The sequence below is a fragment of the Lissotriton helveticus genome, chromosome 1_1 (genome assembly GCF_964261635.1).
Source record: "Lissotriton helveticus chromosome 1_1, aLisHel1.1, whole genome shotgun sequence".
NCBI lineage: Eukaryota > Metazoa > Chordata > Amphibia > Caudata > Salamandridae > Lissotriton > Lissotriton helveticus.
The window spans coordinates 895,817,530-895,836,703 of record NC_136057.1 but is presented as its reverse complement, the minus strand read 5'-3'; the positions used below and the strand labels follow the sequence as shown (position 1 = coordinate 895,836,703).

Sequence of the window (19,174 nt, the reverse complement as noted above, 5' to 3'; positions counted from 1 at the left end):
TCGGGGCCAGGACACAACCCTGTTTCAGCCCATTTGTTATATTTATCTTGGCTGATGCTATACTACCATCTCCCAGCTTCACCCGGGCCCAGGTTTCACTATGGAGGGATATTACAGAGTTTATCAGTTGTTGCGGTATCCCCCATCCTTATAATTTTGACCATAGTCGTTCTCGTGAAACCCTGTCAAAAGCCGATTTTAAATCAATAAAACATACAAATAAACCAGATTTCCTTAAAATTGCTTTCTCTGTAAGGAGTGCAATCGCTGACAGGTTTGTGCTTGTGCCCATTCCTTGCCTAAAACCAGTTTGATATTTGGGAATTAAACCTTTCCCCTCCATCCAGTCCTGTAGATGTAATAATAACCAGGAGGCATAGAGTTGTGCGTCGACATCCATTAAAGCAATGAGCCTATAATTACTAGGCTCATTGCGATTACCGTTTTTATATATAGGATGAAAAATGCTCCCTTTCCACGAATTAATGATCTTATTTTGTATGTACAAGTAATTAAAAAGTGGAGTGAAAAGATTTGGCCAAAATTCTACATCGTGTTTAAAGATTGCATTCGGAAGTCCATTAGGCCCTGCTGCTCCTTCTGTTTTCAATTTTTTAATTATTTCTTTTAGCCGGTTATTGTCAATTAAAATGTTTGAGTTGTTATAAATTAAATCATGTAAACTATTTTCATATAGAACCTTATTGAGCTGAACTAAAGTTTCTTCATGTTGTGATATTTTCCCTGAAAAGGGGTCAAAGCCAATTTTTTTATTTTTATCCTCCTGCGGAGTGTCTGGCCCAGGTTCCGATTTCTTCAACACCTCATGAATAATATTATTATATACATTGTGTATATGTAATTCCCAACTTTTCTCACTTATTCCAGCTTTTTGTGACATTCCTATTCCTTTGGTTAGCTTATTTATTATGCCCCAGAAGTCACAACTGTTAGGTAATTTACAGGCCCAGAGTAATTTTTCCCAGATCTTTTCCTTAAGTTTCTTTTTTGCCACTCTACATTTCTCTTTAAAGTTTTTCTTCATTTCTTTAATATTGTTATTTATAACGGATTTTCCAGATCGGATTTTCCAGATCTTACTGCCATAAATACTTTTCTCGATTCTCGTGTAATTTCTCTCTTCAGGTTTCGCAGCTTGATATCAAACCAAGGTTCATATATTTCATTTTGTTGGCCTCGACGTCCCGGTATGACGGGAAATTTATTTAGAAGAAACTTTCCTAATTGTTCCCAAAAATCTTCTGGTGACTTTGTACACTGCTCCCCACCATTGGTTATAAATTGTTGAGCAGCATCCATTATTTGTGCAACATTTGTACCACGCCATTTTAATTTCTTCAGATTGTATGTTACTGGGATTGCTGTTAGAGCAGATATATTGTTTGTTTGGTATTTCAAAGAAGAATCTCCTAGCCCCAGGAGTGCAAATGTGAGGGTGTCAGGAATCGGAAGGCATAACATATCTTTAATGGAGTCCAGAATTTCTGTCTAGAAGGGCCGAATAATCGGACAGTCTCACCATATGTGGCAAAAGTCGCCTAAGACGCCACAGCCCCTCCAGCATAGATCGGAGGTGTCTGGGAAGCATTTTTTGCAGTTTGGTAGGGTAGGAGTACCAATCGTATGGTATTTTGTAATGAGCTTCCCGTAGCCCTTCGGAGCGATTTTGTCTGGGTATGTCTTTTAAGAGTGCTCTCCAGTGTCCGTCTGAAATGTCGTGTCCCAGAGTGTGTTCCCAAAATGTAATGTGGCGTGGTGACTGAGAGGGTAGTGTGTGAAGCAGTAGGGAGTATAACAAGCATTTGCAACGTAAATTGGTCTCCTATTTGTGAGAGTTGGAGGTATTGGCATTGTAAATGAGAATGTCTTTTACCCATGTGTTTTGGATTGGAGCGAATGTATGTGGTGTGGAGTGGATTTATGTGCCTTAGAATTGTTAGTTGTGGAATGGTGTGTGGTGGAATTGTGTGGAGTGGATTTGTGTAGTGGAACTATGTAGCATGATGTGTAATGGAAATATGTGTATAGTAATTATGTGGTATTGTGTACTTTAATTATGTGGAGTGGGATTGTGTGTGGTGGAGTGGTATTTTGTGGAGTTTACTTATGCAGTGTGCTGTTGAATTATGTGGCATGATGCGGAATACTGTTGTGTGGCTTGGATGTGTGTGGTGTGTTGTGTGATTGTGTTGAGTTGAAAAAAGTGGTGTGGAATGTACAATGCCAACAGCTCAAAATCTCGCAATTGCGAGACCTATTGCATTTCAAATGCTTGTTTAACATTTGTTTGCTGACATTGTTTACTTTTATCAGCAGTCTGGGATCATTAAGGCAGCTCTAGAACACATTTTAGTATTTTTTTTTATATTTACAAATGTTGTACTGATTAAGGGAAAAATGGTTTTAGCAATTTTACAAACTTTTGTACCGACACGGACCTTAAAATACTGGTTGAGCTAATAAAAATAAAAAAAACACAGTGATGGCAACCCGAGGCCAGTGTGACACAATTCAGCCTGTGATGATGTTTTAATGAATAGCACTTACAATGCTGCTTTGTGTGAGGCTTTACTTCCAAAGATAAAATACAGCCATTTAATCCCGGAATGCAACTTGCTTTAGGTTAAAAATGAGGGCCTACCAGAAGGGGTAACAAACAAGAAAGGAAGGCTTTGTCGTCTATGTCAACAGATTCTCTGTATATTAAGAAATCGTGTGCGGTTGCATTATATGCCATATCCAGGGCAACTGGACTTATGTGAATCTGCGGTCACAGCTTTCTTCGCATTGTTATGGATTTGCTGCATTTGCCACATAATCAATCAATCAAGCATTTGTTGAGCGCACCACATACCTGTGAGGGTCTCAAGGCACTGGGGGGAGCTGCTACTGTTCGAAGAGCCAGGTCTTGAGAAGTTTTCTGAAGGCCAGAAGGTCTTCGGTCTGCTGTATGCAGATGGGGAGGGTGTTCCATGTCTTGGCGGCGAGGTGGGAGAATGATCTGCCGCCGGCAGCCACTCTTCGGATGGGGGGGATGGTGGCAAGGGCGCGGTCTGCGGAGAGGAGCTTGCAGGTTGTGGTGTAGAGGCTGAGTCCGCTGTTGAGGTATGCTGGTCCGGTGATCTGGAGTGCCTTGTGGGTGAGGAGTTTTAAGGTTATCCTCTTGTCGACAGGGAGCCAGTGGAGGTCTCTCAGGTGGGGTGTGATGTGGCAGCGGCGAGGGATGTCGAAGATCAGGCGTGCGGAGGCGTTCTGGGTGCGTTGGAGCCGTCTCAGGAGTTTGACCGAGGCTCCTGCGTAGAGGGCGTTCCCGTAGTCCAGTCTACGGCTGACGAGGGCCTGGGTGACCGTCCTTCTTGTTGGAGATCCACTTGAAGATCCTTGCGGAGCATGCAGAGGGTGTTAAAGCAGGAGGAGGAGACTGCGTTGACCTACTTCGTCATGGAGAGGATAGAGTCGAGGATGACCCCTAGGTTGCGTGCGTGGTCAGTGGGTGTTGAGGGTGTCCCTAGTGCCGTCGGCCACAAGGAGTCATCCCAGGCCGAGGGGGTGGATCCGAGGATGAGGACCTCCGTCTTGTCCGAGTTCAGCTTCAGTCGGCTGTTCCTCATCCAGTCGGCGACTTCATTCCTTCATGGAGGTTGGTTTTGGTGGTCCTTGGTGAGGGAGAGGATCAGCTGGGTGTCGTCGGTATAGGAGATGATGCTGAGGTCGTGCAAGGTGGGCGAGCGGTGCCATGTAGATGTTGAACAGCGTTGGGCTGAGGTATGAGCCTTGGGGTATGCCGCAGAGGATCTCTGTGGCTTCGGAGCGGAAGGGGGGAGGCGAATGCTCTGTGCTCTGCTGGAGAGGAAGGAGGATGTCCAGTCAAGGGCTTTCTCTTGGATTCCGACGTCATAGAGGCGTGTTCGTAGTGTGCGGTGGCAAACCGTGTCGAAGGCGGCTGACCGGTCGAGGAGGATGAGGGCGGCAGTTTCTCTGTTGTCTAGCAGGATCCTGATGTCGTCAGTTTCTCCGTTGTCTAACAGGATCCTGATGTCGTCGGTGGCGGCGATGAGGGCAGTTTCGGTGCTGCAGAACCCGGACTGGGACAGGTCCAGGATGCTGTTCTTCTCAAGGAAGCTGGTCAGTTGTTTGTTGACGGCCTTTTCGATGACCTTCACCGGGAGCAGATCTATCATCTGCTGTACAAACTGTAGATCTACCCAAAAAACACATTTGCTTCTAGCACAAACGGATCAAAAGTTACATGATGACGTGTTTGCACATGGTGGAAGGACCCCTTTTTAGGTCTCGCCTGAGCCAGCGCATTCGCTTTCCTGCGAGACATTAAGTAAGTGGGCTTTTAAAAGTGCTACCACACACTTTTGCTGGCCTAGCGCAGCCGCCAGCTTTCAGCGCACGATCAGGTGCCATCTGGCTTTCCTCTCGCTTGCTCTCTCAACGCTCCCCCGCCGCGACTTGCGTTAATTGGAAACATATGTGGAAATGTGCTGATTTCACTTTTGCCTCGGCGGGCTCGTGCGTGTGCACCACTTTTGAAGCCGGGCTTCTCTTGTTAATAGTTAGGAAATGCCTATTCCATTGTCACTCCAAATTCTGTTTTATTGCCACGTCCTAATTTCTCTGCCCCTAATCTCCTCCCTAGATTTCTCTTTTATTTACAGTCCGTAGTAGTTTTTATTTTTTTGGTACCGCCGCTCCAGTTCTTCAGTCCTCTCTCCTGTTCCACCCACCCTGGTTTTTTTCTTACAGCGTCACACACACCAAGTTGATTTCCCGTCTATGTCACCCCGCTAGTTCCCTTTCATAATGCGTCACTTGTTTTTATTTTTTCATCGCATCTCGCAAGTATGAGACGTGATGAGTTTAGCCTGTCAATCCCTGTTCATTTCAGGCGTATGCATGCCAAAGACTGAAAAGGTATAACTGGTGGCACCCCTCCTAACCCCGGAGGATTGGCATGTAAATTATAGATATTGCTTAATTATTATATATCTTTGAAGTAAATAGCGTCAGTATAGTGTTCGCTTGCTCAAAAAATGGCAAATTGCAGCACCAGATTTGGTAAGTTTCGCATACAGCAGTGAGTGTCAGGTATGGCGGTACGTTTGTGAGCGAATGTTCTTTCAAACGGGAGGTGACACAACATCCCCGGAACCATTTTGTGACATCGCTTCCAGGTTGAGGTGTTCATTTCTGAGCTGGATGATTAATATTGCAAACATGTAAGACATATTAAGCAAAGCTTCAGTGGCGACTCTATAATATTGAAGGCAGATCTCCAGCAAGCTACAAATGGACAGGTAATGAGTGCACATAACCTAAATTAAGAATATCCCTGCCATTTCCAACTGTCCATTTTATACCTAATTAATTTAACACAGGCTCTAGATTGCCTCTTGCTTTAACCCTTGCTTACTCTGTCTGCACGGTTGCCTTTTGCTTGCCTCTCCATTTGAATCAATGTGCTCATTGCCAATTTGTGTGTGAACCAATTCTGCCGGGAGGGGGAACAGGCCGTAGAACGTCTGAATTATCAAAAATAGACACAAACAATGCATCTAATTAATTGCTCCCAATGGCCTTCTTGTTTCTCTCCCCCCTGCTAACTCTTCCATTTCGCACTTTCTTAGTTCCTGTACTCTCCCTCCCTACCCGGGCCTGCTGTCTACCCCGGCCTTATTTGTGCTGCCCCCCCCCCCCACCCCCACCCCCATGCTCTCACCCGGTCCTCTCTCTAACTATTGTTAACGTCCGTGCGACACTCTGTCTCTGCGAAGCTTTCTCTGGTAGACGCATTCTCTCACCCCCCACCATTTCTGCCTCTAGTTTCTGTCCGCTTTGTCCGCCATGCTCCCCCTTCCTGCCCAGCTGTCCCAGCGGCACCATTCACTCACCATGTCTCTTAAAAAGTGATTAACTGCCCGGCAGAGTTCAAAGCGGGGCCTGGGCCAGCGGACGCGGAGGGGGCGGCGACCATTCATGGCGAAGGGTTTTATTTGCGGTGATATTTACACATCTAATTACAGCCTGTTGTCTCCGGAGGCTGAAAGTTGTGTAAACCTTTAACCTGCTGCCTGCTAGGGTAAAAGGGAGTCTTGGGGTTTTAAGAACTGAGATACAAGATCGTGCTGTGCTTTAGCACAGAGTAGGTTGTTTCCTTTTATTTATTGCACACCTGTCACTGGTCCTGCAGTCCAGGGTTACATTCCAAGTGGTTCTGAGGTTTCCATCGTACACTGGAGTTTGCTTCGGCTTGAGAAGATGTGTTATTTGTAGTGTGAGTGGTTGTGGTTCTATATGTTAAGTGACTGGATCAACCCCACTGTGTTGTGAAAGGATTTTGTTGATGTTCGATGGGCGAGGCTGCCTATAGTGAATTGCTTGTTTACCTTAGTTTGACACTGAAAAAGTGCAAAAGCCACACTATGCAAGAACAACAATCTTTAACAAGTCATTGCCCATCTTCCTTGCCTTCTAACAAAGAAAGCCCCAGTGAAACAACTTAAAGGCTCATCTGTGTTCAGGATGTAAATTCTTGGTGCAATAAAAAGCATGTCCCATACAGTATACCGTTTCCATGGTTTAGTTAATCAATTCAAGTGGAACAAGCATTGGCAGCCAATAGGTCTCGCCTTTGAAACATTATAAGTGTTTCGCCATGCAACAGTTAATGTTGTTGCACCAAGGATATTGTGCTGCATAACTAAATACTTATAAGGTCCCAAAAGCGAGAACTATTGACTATGCCAATGCTTGTTTTTTTATATATAGTGTGATCCCGAGCTGTGCCGCATGATTCCGGTGGCCATGGCTATATCTCTCTCTTAATGAAGGTCAGTACAAAATTCTTTCCCTCTCCTGGTTTTATTAGTCATCTTTCATTATCTGAATCCTGTGCTTCTTTTTGGGTTTTTTCACAGTAGTATAATTCTTTTGTAATCACAAGTCTCGCTCCTCACTGCATAATGTTTTTTCTTCATATAATGTTTCATTTTCTTTATTTGTATCACCTCTCTGCATTCCAGCATTAAAACGTGCGTTCCAAAATCAAAATCCATTAACGTGCAAGGCTGAAGTTAATTTGGTGAATTTATTTACAAGCCTCACTACTCATAGCAATATGAATGGAGGGGGGGGGGGGGGAGAGAGGTGTGAGGGGGGTGTTGAAAAATACTGGTTTCCCGAGACACATTTCAGTGCGCATGCATATCATTATACGCATGCGCACCTCAGCAAATAGGGTATCAAAATGTGAGTAGGTTCAACCGACTCTACACCTGTTCAGGCGAAAAGATAGATGATCCACTTACCTCCTTCCTAAGATCAGTCAGCACACAGTCCACCCGCAGCATCCACTGACAGTTCGAAAACTTTTAGTGAAAGTTTGTTAATCAAGTACACAACAGCGGCCTTCCCTGCCCGGATTTAATGTGATTAATGAAACAAGTGTGCCACCAGAACAGTGGCATAGCAAGGTCAGGTGGTACCCAATGCAGAAAATGTGTCACCCCCGACTTGATCGAATGACAAAAAATATGTTTAAATCACATATTTTTGTCATCCCCATCAGTGATAACACCCGGGGCAGCCCACACCCACCGGCACCCCACTTGCGACGCCACTGCACCAGAAGGAGCGGGCTACAATCATGCTTGCTCCCAAACACCCTGATGCATGCTCTGCTCGTCACTTCCCCTGGAACACAGAGAAGGAGGAATCCTAGCCTGCGTTTGGCATCAGCAGTCGGGCAGGTTGAGTAAATCTTGTGGATGCAGCAGCTCCTGTACCTAGCAGGACTCTCTATAATGGAGACCCTTTAGAGAACAAAAAGAGACAAGAGGAAGAAACGGGGGGAAAAAAACACCAAGGACGCCAACTCTGATGCGAATTAAAGTGGACAGGATGGGAAGCGATCCCCTACGTAACAAGCATGGAGAGAGAACTGTATGCAGCTCTGAGGGAGCGGTTGAGATTCAACGGTGCCGACTCGGGTGCTGGGGACACGTGTTCGATCCTTAGCGTTGGCTCCACATCTGTAATTATCTGTATTACTAGCACTTTAAATTAAAAATAAATAAACAGCATCTCAGAAGGGCTGGGGTGGGAGAAAGATAAAACGAGTTAGGCGAGCTGCGCTAGTTAAAAAAAACAAGTGACAGGCTGCTTTGAAAGTGAAAGCGGGCATGGCCTGCTGAATGTAAGCAAAGCACGTTGTCATTCCTAACTAGGAGAAGCTCAATAAGGAAAATAGTACACATACCAAGTAACAACCAAGTAAAGGGGCTAGTAGTCATGGGAGGTTACAAATGAAGACGTGGCCTCACTAAGGATGGACTAACAAGAGTATTAAATCAAATGGCAGCATTTACGAAAGACAATGACACAAGACAATGAAAAATATGGGCGGAGAGTGGGCATGGCTTCGCTCATATATTCTACTACAGCAGTCTCGTCGAGTGAGCAGTGGATGCACGCTGCCACTAGGCTCGCCCTAAAAAGGAAATGGTGCCCTTGGTTTGCTTCACAAAACACTCCAAATGAACGAGGTCCCTTGTCGCCACTTCCTGTGTATCTGGGTGTAGCGCCCAGTGACGCAGTTGCTGATATCTGAAATGTTCAGCTTCTGAGAGGTGGAAGTCTCGCTTGCAGTGCTCAAAGGTGAGTATGTTTGAATTGTGCAAGAGGTGCAATAGTGTGACACAGCCCCCCTCCCTCCATGCATCAAATTGACCTGGATGCATAGCCGGGGGGAATGCTGAGTTGTAATGAATTGGGGTAAAAGGGGAGGGGAGATGTTGTCGAAGCAGTTATTTTAACTACCTCGTTCCATGCTCTCAGGGTCGTTCCCGTGGGCATGCTAAGATGAGCATTAGGGGAGCGATCCGCTTTTGGTTTCCACAACAAGTCCCATATGACCTTTCCTGCAATCGCTCTGTCCATATGGAGCCAGTGCTTATCTAACTCTCTCTGGGACCATTCAGTGATGACTCTTAGTTGAGTGGCTTTATGGTAGAGAGTAAAGTCTGGCCACACCCTTTTCAGTTTTGGGGCGTTAAATCGATTGTTATTGAATTTTTGGCAAAGAAAAAACAAATCCCTCCCCTACAATCAACGTCTGGCGAGGGGCAACAAGGTGGAGTGGGCAGAGAAGAGAGAAAAGGGGGATGGGGAGGAATCAAGGGATAACAAGGCGATGGGAGAGAACAAGAAGTAAAAGCAATAAGGTACAGATGTGCAGGTAGTTAACAGCCATATTTCAAGATCTTTTCAGTGCAGCGGGGGATCAAGGCGGAGCGGGGTCATCTACAGTGAGCCGAAGTATATATTTCGTTGCTATACACAGCTGCTTCGTGACCTGACCTGCCTTTCACCTGCCATTGTGACATCAGCACTCAACTGTAATAACTTATTATAGTTGACTTTTGGCACCTTTTCTTTATAATAGGTGATTGAGTGTGTCATAGTCGCCTATTATAACGAAATTAGAGACTGGCGTTTATACAGGGGTTGCAGAATCACATGTATTATAATGTGTATAAACTTGAATAAAGGACTGCACAATGTTTATGGGAAAACAAGGAAGAATATGTGCAATGCAACAATTGATAAAGTGACATCCATGCCTGTCCTGACCCACTTTGATGAAACAAAGCAATAAAGCCTTTCCCATCAGATCGCAAATGCCATATGAAAAGATGGTCTCGGGTCCTCTTCTAATTATTGATGGAAGTTATTAATCTGAATAAAGGAATATAAGATTTATTATGCCTCGAAACGAGGACTTAGGAAACTTTTTAAAGAAGGATGAGATATGGCTTGTCAGCCTTAACAACAATAACCCCACCCCTTAATGATATTGAAAGTTTTTTGTCAGCAAAGATACTGAAGTTAACAGATCCAACCGAGGGGAATACTTTGCCGGGTTTGGCAGGGAAGGTAAATGAGGGATATTTCATAACTCAAGTGCTTAAAGTAATGAAAGTGAACGCCTTGTCATAATGGGCTGCATAGAAATGGAAAATAATACTATTGACCAATGACCTGCATGTGTGGCTATAGATCAGAGGAGGTTGTAATTATGCAATTTTTCAACTCTTGTTCCTAGAAGTTAGAAGTCCATTTGTGAGATAATACGAATATTTGGAGGCTGAATCAAAATGTACTGAAAATAAATATATGTAAACCATGTTTATATTTTAATGAATCACTGAAAATAACACCACTTTTAGAAAGATTTTTGGTTGACCTTTCCTGCTCAGTTTTTTGTGAATCGTATTTTTACATATGAGAACTCTGCAAGGATAAACTGATATACTTCTATCTGGAAGACTTCGGCAAATTGTTGTTTAACATGTGCTTGTTAGTTGGAAGACACTAGGGCTGTAATACATATAATAGTACATGTCCCACATATTTGTAACTTTTGATGCAAATGTTTTTAATCGATTTTAAGAGTCTTTGGAACTAATAACAGGGGAAAAGATTATTTATTTTTTAAGTAGTGAATCAAATACTTTCCATGTCACAGTGATTTAGACTTCTCGAGGAGTCTTGTAAAAACAATTATCACAAAATGTGCAATTTTAATAAAATGTTTCTAGTTTTTAATGCTATTCGGTATATTTGCGTTTACAATCTTTGCAGTAGAATTGACTAATCTAAATATAAATTAATAAAGTACAAATATTTATTATGCACAATAAGAAGTCATTTTAAATGAAGTTGTTGACTTTCTGGACCGTGGAGTTTTCTGACCTTAACAACATCCAGCATGTTTCTAGGGGGTAATATGGCCCCCAAAAACGTGGTTTAACAGAATATTTGAGATTGGGAAGTTAATTACATATTTAAGATAACCATGCCGGTTTGATTATGAAGAGTGCCTTTTTCTTGTCTTTTGATTGTAAATGATGCCAAGTTACAAGTTGGATCCTTGTTTTTGTTGCCCTTCCGTATATAACAAAGCACTCTACCAACAGCTGAAAGTATTATAATGTAATATATAGTACAACAGCATTCTGTTATTTTCTTTACAGAGATGGAAGCATAAAGGCAATTGGCCCAGCAAACACAATCACGGCACAATTCTCAAAGTCCTCTTTTGAAAGAACAGTTGACTGCTCTGGAAAGTGTGTGCTGCCTGGTAAGTAAACTCTGTACTATGAGAATTAAAAGGGCCCTCAGAAAAATTGCTTATCGGGGACATTACCTTGCTCTTTGCCCCACATATCCACTGCTGCAGGTCCGCAGGTCCCCCTCCCGCCGCCGCCAGCCCTACCAACGCAGAGCGGCCAGCGAGGAGCGGGGGACCACAAGACTCAGGTGTGTCTGCGGCGGAAGCCACCCCCACCCGCATCCCGCCCTCATCGCGCCCAGAGGCGTATAAATCACAGCGGAGCCCCGACGGAGCGGGAGCCCTCAGAAAAATTGCTTATCGGGGTCATTACCTTGCTCTTTGCCCCACATATCCACTGCTGCTGGTCTGCAGGTCCCCCTCCCGCCGCCGCCAGCCCTACCAACGCGGAGCGGCCAGCGAGGAGTGGGGGACCACAAGACCCAGGTGTCTCTGCGGTGGAAGCCGCCACCGCCCGCATCCCGCCCTCATCGCGCCCGGAGGCGCATAAATCACAGCGGAGCACCCGCGTCGCGGGATAGCGTGCAGGACGCGCCGGGCAAAGCCCGGGCCCATTTGAGTCCGTTCGAGGCCTGAGAGGCTGGGCTGGGCCACCCCTCTAACATCTGGACGTACTAACATATCGAGTAAGTGTATTAACCCAAACCTGGATCTGTTTATTGTGTTTACTCCATTGTGCCATGGCCGATCATCCTGTAAGAGTAAATACACGAGGCGGCACTGTGACTGGAACCCTAGATAACTTCATTATTAGAGCTGCTTCAGTCCTAGCCTGCGAAATTGAGCTAACTCAACGCCGGCTTTCTACGGATCCATCATTTATTAAACGGTCCTCTCTGGGCAAAATTGCTTTGTCCAACAGCCCAGAAAGACACGCAGTTATTAACACAACCAATGACTCAGTTGCCATGGACCTAATCAGTGACATAGCTGATGATCTCACCAGTATCAGTACTAATGAAGTCATAAATATACAGTCACTAAACGTTCAAACTCCAGCTATAATCTTACCTGAAGGAGTATCAACTAGAGCACAAACATTGACCGATAAAGGGGGCCCTACTCCTTCAAAGAGTACTATGTCAGAAGCAATACCTAAACAGAAGAGGGCAGGGGCAACCAAAAAGGGCAGGCAACCTAAGATTTTACCAGCTGACAAAAATGATCCTATAATTTGTACCCAATCTATCGCTGAGACACACACAGCGGGATCAGACTTTACTCCTGCAAATATGACAGTTTGTTCTTCTGCGCTCCTAGGGGAAAGTTTCTGGGTAAAACTCAGTGAGATCCTGACATCCTCTATAAGGCCCATTAACGACAGACTAAAGTATATGGAGGAGCGATTGAAAAAACTCGAGCAGCTGGCTCTAACGAATCTTGAGTTAAACAAAAAATCTAACTCAACAAATCTACCAGCGACCAAGGAGAGATCTGCCACACCAAAAGAGATAATAAAAACAAAGGCCTCATCTGCAACACCTAACCCTCCTGGATGTGATTCAACCACAGGCTTATCACAAATAAGGATGGAAAGTGCCCAGAGCACAAAGACTGGAAACCTGGGCCTCGGATGCCATTCACATAAATGATTTTCGTACTTTTCACACACCAGCCACACACATGATAAGGGGCAGGAATAAGGGGGGGTCTTTGCACCTATATATCAAACCTCCTAGATGGCGTAATAGTATTCAGACCTTGGTTCAAATTTTACTATCAGATACTGTTGATGACTGACGAGAGAAATCAAAAAATAGTCCTGGTAAATGTTCATAATAACATCCCTAAACCAGAGATTACAAGTATCCTAGAGGATCTATTCCAAACCCTGAGCAGCATCGAAGAAAATCAGACAGGTGACAATTGCGTCACATTGTGGGGGATTTCAACTCCCTCTTGTGTCCACATAGCCACCTGAATATTTGCGGTTTGGGTTCTGATAGAGAGGATGTCAGTGCACATTTTTCCCAAACAACCTTGGGCAATTATTTTAATGATATAATTTTTCAACTAGACTTGGGGTTCATAAATGAACTATGTTCCCCACCGGTCCCTTTTAAGCCAACTTTTATTGGGAGGGGTTGCCAATCCACCCAGCTATGCCTTAATATCTAAGCGGCACTCTAGTCGCATCCTTAACTAGAGTCTATGTGAAATAGCCATGAATGACCATCATCTATGTAGTTTATCCCTTTTCTTTGCAGGGACGCGGGGCAAAACAAACACTTTAATTGAGAACTTATATAGCTGTAAATTAACCCTGGCAAAGAAAAATGGATACTCTTTGAAATGGAACAAAATAGAACCAGTGGCCTTTTTTACAAATCTTATTAACAATAAACAGAGGGAGTTTGAGATATGCCTCTCTGGGGAAAAATTAGATTTTCAAGTCTGTGAGGCCTTTCTCAAAATTACGGCAGAAATTCAAAATCTGCTTATTAGGCCACAGAGGTCTGACAGGATTACTGAAAAAAGATGGTTCAATTCAGAGTGCAGTAAAACACACGCATATCTAATATTATCCCTAAAAAGTTTGCCACGTAATCAAATAGCTATAAGATCTGCAAGAAATGCTTATCATTTGGCAGTAAAAAATCGTAAAAGAGAGTTGAAGCAAGAAGCCTGGGAGGCATTACACAAAGCCTGTTTGACAAAAGATAATACCGGATTCTGGAAGGCTGTAAACGCCCCCTTCTTTGTAGATAAAGCTTCAAACACAATAGAAGTGGCAATTACAGAAAACACATGGGTAACACATTATAGTGAGCTTTACAAGGCAGATGCCCTAAATGAGACTGAGAGCACTGAACAAACACTTGGAGCTCCGGACATGGCTCAAAAAACCTTCCCTTAAACGTTAAATTTTCTTTATTAGAAGTGCAACTGGCCATTAATAATAGTGTCGCTGGGAAAACCCCGGGACCGGATGGGGTGCCGATAGACGTATACAAATCTAATTTCGAATTATGGGCCCCACTTTTAACGAATGTCTTAAACAGCTGCAATAATAACGGGTTTTTTAACACTTGGCAAGAGGCAATAGTGATTCAAATTTTTTAAAAAGGCGACCCAAAATGTTACAGACCAATTTCTTTATTGGACTCGCTAATGAAGGTCGCCGGGAGAGTCATGCTTAATAGACTGCAGACCTGGGTGGAACATCAAGGCGTCTTCTCACAATTTCAATATGGGTTCAGGGCCGGACTTGGCACCATGGAGCAAGGCTTGAATTTAGCGTTGATAATTTCTAAGTACACCATGGCCAAAAAAGAAAAATTATTTTTATGTTTCGTAGATTTAAGTTCGGCCTTTGATTGTTTGAACCACGACAAATTGTGGTCCATATTAGTGCAACTAGGAGTTGAATCTGAACTGCTAGTCTTTAGAAAGGAATTATACAGGGGGGCTGGGACTAGGGTGAGGTACGGAAACAAGGGCGAATGCACCACTAAATTTGACATTCAAAAGGGGGTAAGGCAGGGATGCATAATAGCACCTTTTCTATTTAACCTGTATATAAATAGCATAGCATCCCACCTCATGGAAGATTAGTATGATTATCCTAGAATAAAGAATTTCCCAGTACCCATATTTCTATATGCAGACGATGCAGTAATTATGGCCAGGACACAAATTGGCCTCCAAAGATCAATGACTAAATTTTCCCAGTACATGAGTGATAGAGGCCTTAAGATATATAAGCAAGACCTTCACCATGTGCTGTACTACAAAGAAGACCCTAAAATGAAAGATTTTTCTCTCAGGCTCCAGAATAGCCACGGCAGAGACATTCTCATATTTGGGAATTCATTTTAACAAAAAGGGGACCTGGTCCTCTGCAGTGGAGGCAAGAAAATTGGCATTCTGCAGAGCGATCGGGGCTGTTCGAAGTTTTGCAAACAAATTGGGGGGTCGTCCGATTCCAGTATTAATGGACATATTTAAAACAAAATGTGTGTCCACTGCAACGTATGGCGCAGGCCTATGGGGAATAACTGATTCCAATACCATACAGCGCTGTGAAAACAAATTTCTTCGTTACTTATTAGCTGTCCCCCGCAACACCTCAACGTTTGTGTGCCATCAAGAACTAGGCATACACTACATTTCAGATCTAATCAAAGTTGACCCCATTTTACTGTGGCATAAAGTGTGGTCAACCGAGGAGACCGGTCTGAACAGGGACGTAATATTATATTGTTTAAACCTAGAGGGGGTTACTAGGATTCCCTGGTTCAGTTACGTTAAGGGTTTCCTGACCGACATTGGGCATACAGAATATTTTGATTCCCCGGAATGCTTAGTGTCAGTCCCTAGGAAGAAGCTTAAGCGCATATGCTTGCATTTTCTAGAGAGTAAACGCTGGTTGTATGAGAAAACCATCTGATTCTACAAGGGCAGGGCACCCAGCAATATTTGATCAAGGTGCAGAGCTGCTATTCACGCATGCTACTGACAAGATTTAGGGGGGGGCACCTTCTTCAGAATGATAACATTCCCGGATTTAAACTGCTGGTCCAAAGACCTGGTACCATGTCCTTGTGACAATGTGTCAAAACAGTCCACCCTACACTGTACACTTTTCTGCAAATGTTACACCCTGCCAAGGAAAAGATTTTTGATGCCACTTTTAACAAATTGGGGTCAAAGGCAATGTTGGACCGCATTGTTGAAATTGCAAATGCTGGAAGACGAACTAATCATGTACCTTGTCTCCTCTTTTTTAAAATCTATAATTAAATCCAAGATCACAATGAATTAACTAAACACAACCCTGTGAATATCATTGCGACTCTCCCTTCTCCTGATGTTTGTATTTTTATTGTATTTTTTTAAAACCTAATCAATTCTATTCATAGAATGAATAACGATGTAAATGTATATTTATTATCTTACTGTGTTTTTATGATTTTTATTATCAAAATCGAATAAAGCTGTCTTTGACTTTGAAAAGGGTTCGTTGAATGTCATCTTCTAGCACTCTCAACTTTCAAATTGGAATGCAAAGTGGCACAATCGTTCCAACGGTGGCCGGCGTAGGTAAGCGCAGTGCGGCAGTGCGCGGCAGGGGGGAAGCTGACAGACAACGGAATAGGTGTTATTTATTTAATTATACATATTCATTCCATTATCTGATGACTTGCTCTCGCCTCACCGCATTTACCTGTGCCGTCGGCCACTGAATCATTCACCAGGAAATAAACTAGAATTGGGAACTCCCTTCCCCCAGATTGAAAAATCAATACATTTCTGACCATTTTCAAGTCTAGGCTGAAATTTCTTCTGTTTTAAAGGTGCCTCCACTATGCTCTAGTTAACTCAGCTGTATTATAACCTACATGCTTCCATCCTCACTTTCTCTCTTCCTACTTTTAGTGAACCTCATATCTCCTTCTACTTCCTTCTTTTGTATTACCTTTTCGTCCTGCCCTGGCCCTATGTTTTATTTTTTTCCCTTGAGTTTGCATCACAAACGGTCTTCTCTAAACAATTTCCTGGAATCCATGCATCGATCTCAAGCGCCTGTTTTTCCTGACGCAGCAACGCCAGGCAGTTAAAAACCAATGCTGTGTGGCCGAAAGATAGCCGCAGCCTGAGTCCTAAGCACAGTGTCTCCAACCATCAATGCACCCGCTCCAACTCTGTCGCAGGCCCTCCTGTGCGGCTGTAGTAGTTGACGCATTAACTGCTTCGCAGCTCAAAAATCAACGCAGCACCTGTTTTACCGTCACCTCATCGACCCAGCGTGTCAGGATTTGCGACGCATCGCACCTGTGCGCCAAGTTCTTCATGGATGTTGCCCAGAGGTAGGGAACCGAGGCTCTGTGTCTGGAAATTGATGCATCACCACCCCTCGCAGTAAGGAATCGAGGCATCCTCTCCCCTGACAGTAAGGAATCAACACGTCACCTCACCTACACTGCCATAAGGAATGCAACACCTCCCCTGGCAGTAAAGAATTGACCGATCACCTCCACTTGGAGTAAGGAATCGCTTTGCTTTTCGGTACCTCATCTCCCCTGCATCTGTTTTCGTCTTTGATTTTGACGCATCCCAGGTATTTTGTGATAAAAGTGATGCATCCATAGTTTCCTATGGACTGAACTATTTAAAACTTTTTTAAAGTGGTATCTTTACTTGTGTATGTGGATATTTGTCGGTTTGATATTGTATTATTCAGATAAATACTGGTTATTTTTCAAAAGTGTGTGTGGGTGTGGGTGTGGGTGGGTGGGTGGGTGTGTGTGTGTGCGCGTGTGTGCGCGTGTGTGCGCGTGCGCTTTACACATTGCCTCTGAGACAAGCCTGACTGCTCGTACCAAGGGGTTGAGCAGGTGTAATCTTGGGTGTGTAACTCCAATACCCTGACTGGAATTAGGGTCCCTGCTTGGAAAGGTGCAAGCCACTGCAGTGACCCATAAGCTTGCACTTATGTGTCCACAACTTTAATATTATGCACACTGCCTCCTGGGGCTTATGAGGTTTTCCTTAAGGGTGACTGGTATATATTAAAAACAGTTAATTGACTGGACTGTGCCACACATGGTGAGGGCAGAGTCTGGTTCGAACAATTTTCACTGCTCCAGCAGTCTGCAGTGGTAGGCCTGCTGTCAGTAGTTTACTTGGATCACTCAGGCCAGCACAAACAGCGCTTCAGGCCCTGGTGACCCTTTTAACAACCAAGGCCAAGGGTACCACTGGTACCATATACTTGAGGTCAATTTGCACGTTTCAATTTTAGGGAGAGAGCTCTGGCATTGGGGCCTGGTTAGCAGGCTTCAGTGCACTGTCGGAGTCGAAACCCAGCATCTACTAGTCTGAATGGGGGCAAAAAGTGGGGGGCATCTGCAAAAAGGCCTGTACCTTACACTTAGGAGACATCTGCTCTGTCAGTCCCCCACCATGAACAGACCATCCAGAAACCGCACAAAGTATTTTTTCTCAGAGGCATAGTTTGTTCTAGTTACCCATCCTCCTGTAGTATGTAACCCCAAGTCTTGTGACACCATCATTTGATAGGATCACTGATGTTTGTTAGGCGTCCAAAATGTCGTAAACTAGGAAAACAAAAACTTGTTTAACACGTTTGGGTCCAAAAATGATCTTCTGAAAAAAGGTCTCAATTAGAAGTCAGTTTATGGAAACCTTGATTGTAGCAGCGATCCCTCTCTTCTATTAGTGTTTGCAGAATCTTTCATTTGTGAACCTTTTGTTTATTTGTATTTGTTTTTAATTTTAGGTCTTGTTGATGCACATACACACCCAGTCTGGTCCGGTGATAGAGTTCATGAATTTTCAATGAAGGTAACGTACATGTGCTGCAATGAACTCGAAATACCTTTCGTATTCTCCTTTTGCAGGTCTTCAGAAAGGGACTCAATATCTAAGGTTTCTCCTTGTTCCTACCATCAACAAACTGAGTACCCAGACTTGCACCAAGCACTTCCCAACAGCAATTCATTATCTCCTTAAATGTTATCGTAAAGCATCATTTTTGGGTTCTTTAAACTTTGTTTCAGTCATAAGGCAAAATTCCTTATCCGAACTTGCTATGGTGCTATGTGGTCCTTTCATTTCTGCCCCATAAGCATTTTGAGCAATTGGTCACTGGTGATTATTCAAATAGCGACTAGGAAAATTGTGGTTTTGGTTGCGATTGCTTCTCTTCAAAGTTGGCAAACAACAAGCTCTATCCTCTTTTAAGGTGTGCTCTGATTTTATGAGAGAATGGCTGCCATCATATACAGTCATTATTTCTCCTAATGTTCTGACAGATTTTTATCTCAACCAGAAGAGTGTGCACCTTTCCCTTTTCCCCAGACAGACTCCTCCAGTTCACATTATGGATGTAAGCGAGAGGCCCAAGATGATGCCTATTGCATTTGAGTACTACCTCCCCTTGGATGTTACCTGCTAGACAGCCTTGTGGTCTGCTCCTCATATGTTCTATTAACATTAATGTTAATGTTTGGACAACAGCTCCAAAGATGAGATTATGTTTCTCCGAGC

At 43.8% G+C, this 19,174-nt stretch overlaps 1 protein-coding gene across 1 annotated transcript in view; it reads left to right on the top strand.

Annotated features, from left to right (window-relative positions):
• The window catches only part of AMDHD1 (amidohydrolase domain containing 1), a 104,420-nt gene that overhangs the window by 36,270 nt on the left and 48,976 nt on the right, over positions 1-19,174 (top strand). The window contains exons 2-3 of the mRNA XM_078675839.1: positions 11,064-11,170; positions 18,405-18,469. Of these exons, the coding sequence (XP_078531965.1) occupies positions 11,064-11,170; positions 18,405-18,469 (172 nt within the window). The remainder of the gene's footprint in view (positions 1-11,063; positions 11,171-18,404; positions 18,470-19,174) is intronic.